This window comes from Penicillium concentricum (assembly GCF_028827145.1).
Source record: "Penicillium concentricum strain IBT 3081 chromosome Unknown utg000006l_segment0_segment0, whole genome shotgun sequence".
Lineage (NCBI taxonomy): Eukaryota > Fungi > Ascomycota > Eurotiomycetes > Eurotiales > Aspergillaceae > Penicillium > Penicillium concentricum.
This window is the reverse complement of record NW_026622759.1, coordinates 808,712-821,015: the sequence shown is the minus strand read 5'-3', so window position 1 is coordinate 821,015 and position 12,304 is coordinate 808,712. Positions and strand designations below refer to the sequence as shown.

Below are 12,304 nucleotides of genomic sequence, written 5' to 3'. Positions count from 1 at the left end.
GGTATAACTATCATAAACATTAATCCTATCCTACGCTTTTGGAGAAACAGACCGAAAACAATAAAGACTGGAAAAATAAAAATGTCATCACCTAAGGGTGATCCGGCTGGAGGATCAAACCGCACTTCCAGATTAGGATGTACCAAAATGCTAGACACCCGAACCAGACCGAATCTCCCGCCTGTTATTAACCACGAAACGACGAGACATAACCTTGCAATCGTTTGCCTAGGTCTATATACTCCACATCAAATGTAGAGGTCATACTATACCGAACCTTCTTTTCACAGCAGTGAAGGTGGCTGGCAATTGCATCGATCCAGAGCTATTACAAATGTGCTGCAGATTACATATAGTCTTGCAACTATCTGGCCAAATCAATAATAAGAGTTAAAGTGCTAGTTATCTTGTAGGTATTCGCATAGCTTCACTTATATTGATTTCACACTTGCGCCACTAAGATGAACATGCCTCTGGATGACCTCTGCCGCTGCACTGCAAGCAATGAACAGCGGCCGATACTACGGTTGACATAGACTCGTAGCCCACAGCAGTGCAGAGTGCAGACGGAATGAACATCACAAGTTCTCTGCGTGGACTTTCTACAATGCACACCCCCATCTTCATTCTTCAACGACTTGAATTTGGGTGCGGTTCAGACTGCGTTGTGCTTTGCCCCCTCCAATAGTATTTCGTACACGCCAGCATTACCTCCCAGTGTCAGCAAGCTTGACTCCCGGGAATAGCATGTACATGCGATCACAATACATATGGCACAGATGTGCACATCAATATCGTGGAGGTACACCCGGAATACCTCGATTACTTGCGTTATACTCACCTGCCAAAAAGTTCCCACGATTCCAACTCATTCTTAAAAATTCGGCTATACGACCCATCCAATATCTTCCCCAGAAAGGATATGGAGATATCAGGCTCTCTCGGGGTGGCGCTGACTATAATCCACCATCGAGAGTGGGAGAAATCAGAGGGGAAGAGAAGGATGCGAGTGAAGCTGTCGGTGGTCAGTAATTATCTCGTTGGGATATGATTTTGCCCATAAAAGTACGTCCGATTCACATGTTTCTGTTTTTCTCATCACCATTATCTTTGTGGTAGCATTGATGGCAAAGACCCGCTGTTCCCTTGCGTGAAATCTCGAGTGTGCATTTGACGGGAAGGGGGGTAGAAGATGTATAAAAGCAGAAGTATCGATTTGGTGAGTGTGATGAGATGGTTCAGACTTTACTGTGAGGACGCTGTGAGTGAGGTTCTACAGGTGTTATAGATCGTTGCTTGCCCTAGTTCTATAAGGTTCAGCGGACCCCTTGGTCTAACGGTTTGTTAGTTTGCAGTTTATTTCTTATCCCTCAAACCGCCTGCCTTGGTGTTTGCCGTGCCTTCCGTATCGCCTGGACCTGGTGTGCCGTTCTGATCGCCGGTCAATCCAGGCGATGACTTTTTTTTCTCTTGGCTACCATCTTTACTATCTATCAGATATTGCACAGCAACATTTCTTTCGTTATTCCAATTTATACAATCCCTCTTGCTTTCTCATTGCAGTAACTCTAGCTCCAACTGATTCATGATAGTTACCCAGTGCTAACTTAACATATAATATAGCTCTACGGAGTACCGTATGTTGCAAATCGTATGTTGTATATTGTATGTTGTATATTGTATGTTATACGCCGTATACTATGACATTGACAGCAACTATAGCGTAAATAACACCCAGCCTCGCTACTATTATACTAAACTACTCTGTATAGACTACATACTTCAAGGGTTGTACTCTAGACCGTGCAGGGAATTATGTGCCAATAGCAGATAACCCTTGAAGTAGGTAGTGCTCTACAAAATACCAAGCACTCTCCACGCCGTGCCGTGGAGCAGTTCCTTCAATCGCAAGCTCGGCAAAACACAGTACACTGCGTATCGTACAATATACATATACATTATGTCAAATGTTATTGAAAAGTTGTTCTGCACATTTCAAGCCTCGACGTTGTTGAGCAACTAGTTGATGGCTGGCTCCTTATGCCTCAGCCGCAAAGCCCCATAGGTTACACTATATTTGATCTAGTTCCGTATGATATCACGTGCCATAAATCGGTGACGTTATTTTCGTCCGAAAAGGGCAACTCCAGATCAAAAGGGAATTCACATATGATTTCTCCAGGTCAGAAACCTAAAATACTTGTTTGATCGAAGTTGCTCAAGAATATTAATATATGGAGCTTTTCTGCACTTTTTTATTAAAAACGGATTGATCTCATTTTATGGTACTTGTATTGGTACGAAGTACTCTGACACACGTTAACTCCACTTGAACTATGACGTGCAAATAATAAGTGATATCCACTATTACTAACATATATAAACTTGCCCAGTCCTGGCATATTCTAATAACCTTACCTTATGCTCCCTTAACTCTACATAAGTATATTCGGCTGAGCCGGAGGTAGGGCGCCAAGTACAGGAGCATAATACTCGATTTGGATTACACGTGACTCCGGAAATACGGGTGGAGTGAGCTACCGGACGATCCATGTGGGTCTCCAATATAAACTCCTTTGTTCAATCACATTGTGTCTGGACTTTTTACTTTATGGGTTTGATTGGAAATCAAAGATAGCTTCTCGAATGGTTTCAGACGTTCTGGAACAATGGAAACCGTTACGGACGAAACTCCCGGCATTTTCATTGTCTAACTTTAAAAAACTTCGGAACTTACAACCTAAGCACTGTCCATGTAATATGTACTTTTATATTAGATATCCCACATTCCACATCCCACATTGGGCGATCATCATGTATGATGTTAGCTTGTCGATTATTGTATCCAGATACCTATATAGAATACAGTATTTAAACTATAGAAGTGGGCCTAGATCGTCGTTCCCATGACGATACTCATTTCCTTTTGAACACCCGCGTCATCCGTACATATGCGCTTAGGCATGTAGCATACAGCCTAACCCCTCCGCCACTCCAGGGCTAGATATCGGAATTCGGAGAGGAAATGGAAAGTCCCAAAGAAGGATGGCAAAAGTGAAGCAATTGGGAAGTACGGTTCTTGGTTATCCGAATCGAGAATTTCATTCTTTGGGTCTCTGCCGTCTTAAACGGATCAACCCATCATTGCCGGGATAACCGGTAAGAGCTTCCATGCCTGGTGACGAAATCCACTATGTGGCTACTGACCATACAGCTGGCTGGATGATTTTTCAGCTTTGGAGAAAGGGATTTAAAAACGTATTGCTTATAAATTGTGCCAGATCCCCTTCAGGTGCCCGCTGATTATTAGACATACCTTCCTCCCACATAGATACCTCTTTCATATTAATACAAGCTTGTACAAAGCTCTTTTCGTCATGACACAAACACTCGTGGAGACACCGCTCCATCCTGGGCGCACCGAACGAGGCTCAGAGAGTGATAGCTCGCTCGACGAGATCGCGCAGGAGAAGCACAATGCGCTGGTGACAACACTCGGCCATCATGGAAAAGACCTCGACAATTCGGCATCCCCGAAACGATGGAAGAGCTTCTGGTCGGCATTCCGACACCTGGCACACTTGACCCCGAAACAAGTGGATGATTTCATGGCCTCATACGTCATCTATAACCTTGACTGGTCCGACGAAAAACAAATGACCGAGTCTCTCGGCCCTAACTACCAAGAGAAAGTCGGCGATTGCTTGAAGTCCTATTACGGAGTCCTAAACCACCTGTGCGCACTCGGCGATGTCGAAAAAATGTACATCCCGCCATGGATGAGCCCCAAGTCCAACGTGCTGGAGAACCAAATCATCTACGAGCGCTCAATCGCACAAGACATCGGCCTGGGAGTGGGGAAGAAGGTGCTGGATCTGGGCTGTGGGCGCGGGCGCGTCGCCGCTCACATGGCGCAATACACCGGCGCCCAAGTAACAGGCCTCAACATCGACCCAAACCAGGTCGAGCAAGCGACAACCTTCAACCAGGAGCGCGGACTCCAGAATAACTTTGTCACACAAGATTTCAATGACCTCCCCCTGCCCTTCGCCGACGAGACCTTCGACGCATTCTACCAGATCCAAGCACTGAGTCTGTGCAAGGACCTCCCCGCCCTGTTCCGTGAAATCTTCCGTGTTGTCAAGCCGGGCTCGAAGATCTCCCTGTTGGACTGGATCAGTCTACCGGCTTACGATGCCAGTAATCCGGAACATGCGGAGCTCATGCGTCGCGTCAAGCCGCTCATCGGTGCCGTCGGTACACCCACGCAAGAAAGTCTAGAGTCGGCGTTGAAAGAGGCTGGATTTGAGGTTGTGCGGTCGGAAAACGCTAGTATCGATGGTCTTCAGGCCCCGCTTATCGATACTGTCGATGTATACTTCCGCACCCTGCGCCAGGCGATCCTTGCGCTCGTCAAGGTGCATGTGCTGCCGCGACACTTCAAGACCTTGATTAACCGTCTTTGTTTGGATGGTCAGGCTTTTGTTAAGATGGATCGTATGCGCCTTGCTACGACGAGTTACAGTATCATTGCGCAGAAGCCCAAGGCTTAGGCTTGGAACAAGGTTTCTTGGCGGCGAGACGTGAGGAAGTGGATGGAGTTTGGTAATTTCCTGATATGAATTGACGGTGATCGGAGCAATATATATCACCCGCTTCCACCCATTGTCGCCCCTTGGGAATTGGACATCTCGACACACAATACCCTGTACATTTATAAATGGATTAGAACGCGGTGGAGTTTGAGGCATGGAGTTTTGGTTATTTCCATTTTTAATTTATCACCTTAGTTTCTTGAGCAAGAAGGAGTTCAATGTTTTATGAAGGAATTGCATTTACATTTACATTTCACAATATAAACTGCATTCAAAGATAACTACTTCCAAGTAAATCTTATCAATAAAATATAAAACTACAAACAAAATAAAGAAATAAAAAAGCATCAATATAGAAATTGAGAAAAACAAAAAAGAAGAGGTCGTGCCCGGGATCGAACTGGGATTACTGGTATCAGAAACCAGGGTGATAACCATTACACTACACAACCAATTGATATAAAGAGCAGTCAGTTTTAGTCATAAGAGACTAAACGACTAGATTTGTACTTCTGCACACGGAGAGTCCAATTGTACCTTCCAAGGTTGTACATCCCCCACTAGTCCCTATTAGGAGAATTCCATACGAAGGTTGTACCTATAAGGAAATGTTCAAATCTCCTTTGAGCTGCATCTGCACATAAGCGCAGCACATCCTATCTGGCACTCCAACTCTCCCAACCCCCAACCCCCGTGACCGCGGGTCCTTAATCTCCCCGTAGTTCCCGGCTTTTTTCTCCCCCCCACAACAATATCTCCAATCTACCAGTACTTCATGTCTCCTTTACCGTCTTCCGTCACGGCGCTGTCTGCGCCGGGCAAGGTTCTTTTAACCGGTGGTTATCTCGTGCTAGATCGCGGCTACACGGGTACTGTATTTGCGCTCGATGCCCGCATTCATGTTATTGTCCAGCAACTGAGGAGGGGTCACCGCCGCGGGGCATCAGGATCCGGGCCTACTCCTGGCGTTGAGGCACTATCTAACTCGGGTACCGAGGACCAGGATGGGGAGCATACAGTTGTTGTGCGTTCCCCGCAGTTTGTTGATGCGGTGTGGGAATATGGTGTGCAGCGATGTGGGAATGGTGGGGGTGTCAAGGTCATCCAGAAGGGAGATGGGTATGTTTGGCTGCCACTCTTTGCGCGAAAATAATTGACTAATATCACCTTCTCTTTAGACCTCGAAATCCCTTTGTTGAGACCTCTCTCAGCTATGCATTGACCTATATTAGCTACGTTGCTGACTCCAAGGACTTCGGCTCCTTGTCTGTCACCATCATGGCGGACAGTGATTACTACTCGGAAACTGCTGCTTCCAAGGGCACCGCCTCGCAGGGACGTGGTGGACGCTTTGTCAATTTCGGCGTTCCTCTTTTCGAAGCCCACAAGACAGGATTGGGCTCTTCAGCTGCTCTGGTTACTGCGCTTGTCTCCGCCTTGGTCATTCACCGCACCATGCAGCCAGAAGACCTCGGTGCTGGTCGGGATAAACTCCATAACCTCGCTCAAGCAGCCCATTGCGCAGCCCAGGGTAAAGTCGGATCTGGATTCGACGTTGCTAGCGCGGTCTACGGTTCGTGCCTCTACCGACGGTTCTCGCCGTCAATCCTGGAATCTCTCGGCGACGTAGGCTCGGCTGGTTTCGAGGAGCGGCTGTTCCCTATCGTGGAGGACTCCGATCCCGAGCACCCATGGGACACCGAGTGTGTTGACTTTGGCATGCAGCTCCCCCGTGGGATGCAGCTGGTTCTATGCGACGTGGACTGTGGTTCCCAGACTCCCTCAATGGTCAAGAAGGTTCTCGAATGGCGGAATAATAACCGCAAGGAAGCGGATATTCTCTGGGCTAGTCTCCAGAATAACAACGAGCGATTGCGTCAGGAGCTCAAGCGCCAGGCGCAACACCCCGATGCCAATCCCGAAGGCGACTTTTCTGATATTCGTACCCTTATTCAGCGAACACGCCAGCATATTCGCACATTGACCCGCCGGACGGGTGTCCCCATTGAACCGAGTGTGCAGACCGAGCTGTTAGACAGTGTTTCAGAGATTGATGGTGTCATTGGCGGTGTTGTCCCGGGGGCTGGTGGATACGATGCCATCGCGCTCTTGATCCGGGATGATCCCGCTGTAATTGCGCGTCTGAGAGATCACGTTGCGAACTGGACGAGCTCGATCGAGGATGACTTTGGAGGCAAGATCGGCAACGTACGACTGCTAGGCGTGCAGCACGGCTCCGAAGGTGCGAAAAACGAAATGCTGGAGCAATACGCCGGTTGGGTCTAGGTTTAAAACAAGGCAACCGGTGTCCCACACCTATCAACGTGTTTCGGCTACCAGCGTAGCCTCTCCCCTAGTGCATCCTGGGCTGGACCCTCCAGAAAATACTAGGATAATTCACACGACTCACGGCTGAAACGACTTTGACTTGCATGTTTCTATCTTTTTGCCTATCAGTACCCACCCATCTGCGTCTCTATCTTCAGACTTATCCCCCTGCATATGCACCACGAGTCCCATGCTTGGCTAAGAGGGGTTTTTTTTTCTACCGACGTCCCCTATGTGTGACCGTCTGTTTGCCAGATGTTTCAAAAAAGACTGGACTGCTCTCAAGGCGAACTGCGCAGGTTGATATTCTTCAGCATGATTATGATATATATGAGATATAGAATTCACTTGCATTTCATGCGTGACAGTGGAACGGTGAAACTGCTTGTAGTCATGAGATCCTAATTGTCGTACGGAGTACAGACTACAGAGAGTACAGAGATACTTGGAGAAAGTGACCTGTCGATGCAACTATCCAGATGTCCAGATCTACAACATCGTGCTCCGTTCTCCGTACGAAGTACTCTTAACGTAGAGCTCGACGGGCCCTGTCTTGGCCAAACTAGTTTCCCCGGATCTTCACTTGATATTCTCTATTTGATAATTACACTAAATACTAAAGTGCTAAAGTACCTAAAGTAGTAGATTATTAAATCACTGTATTCTTTGACTCAAAAATAGGGGAAATATTTTGGGGCAGTTTTAATCAAGTTTAGGGTCAAGAAGTCAGTGCAGATCCCCTTCTTTCTTTCCACCTTGCAATTTGAATATCATTTCGGGGGTACATATACAGCCATTTCATCCACACTAGTTGAGGTATTATCCTGCGCCTCCCGCTCTTGACTCCTCACATCCTCTCTCATCTCACGGAATACCCTTCACTCTCAAACTTGATAGCCCCTTTTTTCCTACGGGGAAAAAGTCAATTGTTAACTGCCATCGGGGCATCTCAAAATGTCTACCGATCATCCGGAGTCGGGGCCAAACATCAAAGATATCAACCAAGCCCCAATCACATCTCCGCAGGATCAACAGATCACAGCACCAACCACAGAGCTCCAACCCCAACCAGACCTCGCTGATACGTCCATCTTATCCGTCCATCAAACCGCGAACCAGACAATCCACCCCGCAACTGGCCCCGGTGGCGAAACCAAATCCGCCCCCGTGACAACATCGCCGACTAACCCTCACCAAGTAACCGACAACGCACCCGTCGCGCTGGCACAACCCACTACACCGCCTTCAATGGAGACCGACGAGCCAAAGACTGCGCCCGAGACCTCAACAGAGCAATCTGATGACGGTTCTGTGAAGGAACTTGAGGAGGATGCTGGCCCGTCGCTGGTGATTACCCTCCTGTTGACGACGGGATCGCGCCACCCGTTTACTATCGATGGAAAATATCTAAAGAAGCGATCGGTGAATGTTGAGAACTTTGATCCGTTCTTGATGAGCGTTTACACGCTGAAGGAGTTGATTTGGCGCGAATGGAGATCTGGTAAGAATTTCGCCCCCGACCTGGACCTCTACAGTGGGCATCGGATGGGCAGAATCCATCTTGATGTGAGATGTCGTGGAATGAGAATAGCCAAGCTAACACTCTTGTCGATGTAGATTGGGAGACCCGTCCCACATCACCGAGCTCGATCCGTCTTATCTCGTTTGGGAAGTTGTTGGATGATAAATCGCCTGTTTCTGGTATGTTTTCCGCATTGCATGATCGCTATGGTTATAAAATTTGATACTAACAGCCCAACTAGACTCCAAGTTCAGCAAAGAACATCCAAACGTCGTCCATATGACCGTCAAGCCGCAAGAAGTCGTCGACGAGGAAGATGCAAAGGGAGCAAAGGCACAGTACAGCCGGGAGCGCGAAGCTAGTGAGCGCAGTCCTGGATGCCGATGCATTATTCTATAATCTCGCTGCCCTAGCTACGGGTCTCAAGTGTGGACGGACTGCTTCTAGCACTGCTGGTGTCTACTGCTTACATCCTTCCACACTGATACCCAACCTCCCCTTGTCTTCCCCCCGACTCCTCCACCCTCCACCTACCTGCCATGGCAGCGATACGCCTAATTCTGCCTGGACGCAGGATCAACATCCCTGTTCTGAGCCAACATGGGCGCTCTGGAAGCGGCGTTTAGACATTTCCCTTCTGACTGGACCTCACTTCCTGGGACCATGGTTTTCAACTTGTTTCTCTATCTCTGCGCCATGTTAGGCCCGCCCCCCTTGTTTTCTCATCGCTATATCGTCTGCATGCGGGCCTCATTCATCTATCCATGGATATTCTCCGGAGTGCTTCGTGTCTGAGGGCTCGATCTGAGATTCATTCTTTGCTTTTCGCATTGCTGTCACCATTATTCTTACTTCCCCACTGCCCGATTTCTCGATATATACCCCCTCCAATCCGACTTTCCTTTTCTTTGTGCTCTATCATTTTCCCTGTATGGTTCCTTTCCTCATGGACTTCCGTGTACTTACGACTTTGACCCCTTTCTCTCTATCCCTCTGTTTCTCGTGTTTCTTTGCTTTTGCTTGCCTTTTATAACTGCTTACGGTGGTTAGTCGTAGTGTATAGGGTGTTTTGGAGAAGGTTCACATGCATGTTTCTTTGTCATATATTAAATAACTTTTAAAGTGCCTATATCTTTCCGGGGTCTTGGTTGGAATTGCTGGTCAGGCACTTGGGTCGACGGTTAATTCGGAGTAGCACGCTGTTGATTCATACTGTAGAGACCTCTTATCATATTACGCTGGATGTGGTTCTGCAAGACTGCTTTGTAGAAATAGACCACGGATTGATTCAATATATCGACCGCACTGACCTTAACAGACAGACACATCGAAAATATATCAAGCCCAGTGATCTATCATTCTATTTGACGACATAAGGTAGGAGTATGACGAGGGACGTAAGAGGAGAATAGTAGAACACATGGACATAGAAAAGCAGAGAAACAAAAGAACACCATATCATCAAAGCCATTAGAAATCCATCTTGAGCCTCTTCTCCATCTCATCATGGAAAGCAGGCGGCTCACGGAGATCATCACCTAAACCAACGTCAGCCAAAACACATCCATCCCAAAACCAAAACAAAACAAAACATACCTTGGTAAATATCCTCCCACTGAACCTCACTATCCCGACCTCCAATAACAAGAATATCCTCATGAACATTCCCACCCCGCACACCGCCAAGCACAGCAGGCCGGAAAGTCCCATCCCGAACGATCTTCAGCTCCATTCCGCGACGGACTGGCTCCGCAATACCGTACGCCCGACGCAGTCCCTCCATCTTCATGGCATCCTGGGTAGCCCGCCACGCAATAAGTCGTGCCTCGAGAGGGTGCGTAGATGATGGAACCTCGCCGCTGCAGTTGGTGGACGACGCGTGCGCGGTGGCGGTCTGCGTGAGCTTGTTGCGGAGCGTGTCGGGGAGTCCCGGGGCGGAAGGTGCACCTTTAGATGGGCGGGGTGCTTGGAGGCCTGCTTGTTGGCGGGTTGTGAGGTTGCTCGTGTGTGTTGCGTTACCGCTTGGGGGGGCGATGCGGAGTGACTGGGGGATTTTGTTAGTTTTGGGTGTTTGCGATGGGAGTTAGAGGTGGATTGGGGGTTGGGTTTGGAGAATGGGGGTTTGGAGATGGTGATGGTGGTTCTAGATGCTTGCTTATGGGCTGGACTCCAGGGTGAGGTGCCCGGGATCCGTAGCTTGATAACGTACCATGATGAATAGATAATGCTAGGAGTTCGGGGTTCAAGGGTCGAAATCACAGATTGGACAAGTCTGGGTGTCTATTCAAAGCTCGGAAAGGAGATAGAAAAGTAGAAACAAGAGTAAAAGGAGGATGCAAGATGACCATCGATGATGCTTCAGGCAGAGAGAAGCAGCGCGGCCAGCTCCTACGACAGACGAGAGAAACCAACAACGCAACAATCCAACCCAATATCCAATCACGTGCCCTCCACTCCGCCGGGCCAACTCAATTCTATCGCGATATTCTCGACCCAGCGAAAGGGGAAACATTCACACCAACCACACCACCTAAAATGTCCCAATTACTCTCCCCGATAGCCCTCCGGGCCCTACGGACTCTCATCCACCGTCCTGCGGTCTCATCGCCCCTCTGCCGCACCATCACCACATCACCCGCCATCTCCTACGCCTCGAAACAATCACCCATCACCTCCCGCTTCAATTTCCACCCCGTCTTCCGCACAGCCGCCCTCGGCCTCTCCGCCGTGCCAACGCGGCAATTCTCTAGCTCGCCCATCATTCGCGCTACGTACAACCAGGTCCGGCGCGGCATCCGTACCGGACAGCGGGCTCGTCGGGGTGGATCGCCTGCGCTGAAGGGTACGCCTGGATTGAAGGGAGTTTGTCTTAAGACTGGTGTTACCAAGCCTAAGAAGCCTAACTCTGGTGAGAGGAAGGTTGCAAGAGTTCGGTTGAGTTCCGGGAAGGTTATTACTGCTTATATTCCTGGTGAAGGTAAGATTTACCAATTGAATTGAATTGGTGTTGAGACTAGAATCTGGGTTATTTGGATTCTGATCCGGTGCTGGTTCTTTCACATGGATTTTGGCTAATTTATTGTACAGGCCACAATATCCAGCAGCACAGTGTTGTCCAGGTCCGTGGTGGACGTGCTCAGGATTGTCCTGGTGTGAAGTATACCCTTGTTCGTGGTGCGATGGATTTGGTAAGTTCTTTTTTCGCTTATATTTCTATATACCCGATTTCGAGGTGTATATCTTTCTAGATCTTTTACTGATTGTATGTTTTTAGGGTGGTGTTGGAAGCCGCATGACGAGTCGCTCGAAGTACGGTGCGAAGAAGCCGAAGACCAACTAAGATGGATTCGGGAATTCAGGTTGATCATTGACCTGTGAGATTATACAATTTTTGCTTTGTTTGATCAGCTGCTGTATAAGAGTTAGCCCTATGGGGCCGCTTGGATTTGACTTTTTGTGCTCTTCGCTGAGCAACCTCTTTCTGTTCATATATGCATGTAACACTACGGATTGCGACTGTTTATTATCATATTATCATATTCGATATTCAAGCTCCTTGAGTCAACTCTTTGAAATTGTAAAAGGTATAGGAAATGGTTCCGGGAATATCACTTTACTCCGGACCTATGCAAACCCCAAACAAGGATAAACGCTCGAAACCCCAGGAACACACATGTCAGATATCGCAGTAAAACCTCCTGTGGTAACGCGATAATGGGAATCAAAATGAAATAGTTAAAAAAAGGTAAACCAGCAGATTTTTGCCCAAGCATGGTAAAATCGAATAGCAGATTGCTTCATCCATGTGTTATACCTACCACTAGCAGAGCAGCAGGCAGAGTGCATGGAGATTCCACCG

The 12,304-nt window shown here is 48.1% G+C and overlaps 5 protein-coding genes across 5 annotated transcripts; 4 read left to right on the top strand and 1 right to left on the bottom strand.

Annotated features, from left to right (window-relative positions):
• Nucleotides 1-3,377: 3,377 nt before the first annotated feature.
• On the top strand, nt 3,378-4,553 carry N7517_010487 (class I SAM-dependent methyltransferase; the record flags this gene model as incomplete). Its single annotated transcript, XM_056728210.1, has 1 exon — nt 3,378-4,553. The coding sequence occupies one exon, from the start codon at nt 3,378-3,380 to the stop codon at nt 4,551-4,553; it is 1,176 nt and encodes a 391-aa protein (XP_056574025.1).
• Nucleotides 4,554-5,370: 817 nt separating this feature from the next.
• erg8 (phosphomevalonate kinase) lies at nt 5,371-6,881 on the top strand (the record flags this gene model as incomplete). The annotated part of the gene is made up of 2 exons (XM_056728209.1): nt 5,371-5,714; nt 5,774-6,881. The coding sequence occupies 2 exons, from the start codon at nt 5,371-5,373 to the stop codon at nt 6,879-6,881; spliced, it is 1,452 nt and encodes a 483-aa protein (XP_056574024.1).
• Nucleotides 6,882-7,877: 996 nt separating this feature from the next.
• N7517_010485 (uncharacterized protein) lies at nt 7,878-8,844 on the top strand (the record flags this gene model as incomplete). Its single annotated transcript, XM_056728208.1, has 3 exons — nt 7,878-8,424; nt 8,541-8,624; nt 8,687-8,844. 3 exons carry the CDS (start codon nt 7,878-7,880, stop codon nt 8,842-8,844), a joined length of 789 nt encoding a protein of 262 aa, XP_056574023.1.
• A 1,071-nt stretch (nt 8,845-9,915) lies between these two features.
• N7517_010484 (proteasome maturation protein) lies at nt 9,916-10,657 on the bottom strand (the record flags this gene model as incomplete). Its single annotated transcript, XM_056728207.1, has 3 exons — nt 9,916-9,983; nt 10,042-10,489; nt 10,655-10,657. 3 exons carry the CDS (start codon nt 10,655-10,657, stop codon nt 9,916-9,918), a joined length of 519 nt encoding a protein of 172 aa, XP_056574022.1.
• Nucleotides 10,658-10,785: 128 nt separating this feature from the next.
• N7517_010483 (mitochondrial 37S ribosomal uS12m domain-containing protein) lies at nt 10,786-11,820 on the top strand (the record flags this gene model as incomplete). The annotated part of the gene is made up of 3 exons (XM_056728206.1): nt 10,786-11,422; nt 11,533-11,633; nt 11,720-11,820. 3 exons carry the CDS (start codon nt 10,786-10,788, stop codon nt 11,783-11,785), a joined length of 804 nt encoding a protein of 267 aa, XP_056574021.1. The 3' UTR covers nt 11,786-11,820.
• Between the last annotated feature and the right edge of the window lie 484 nt (nt 11,821-12,304).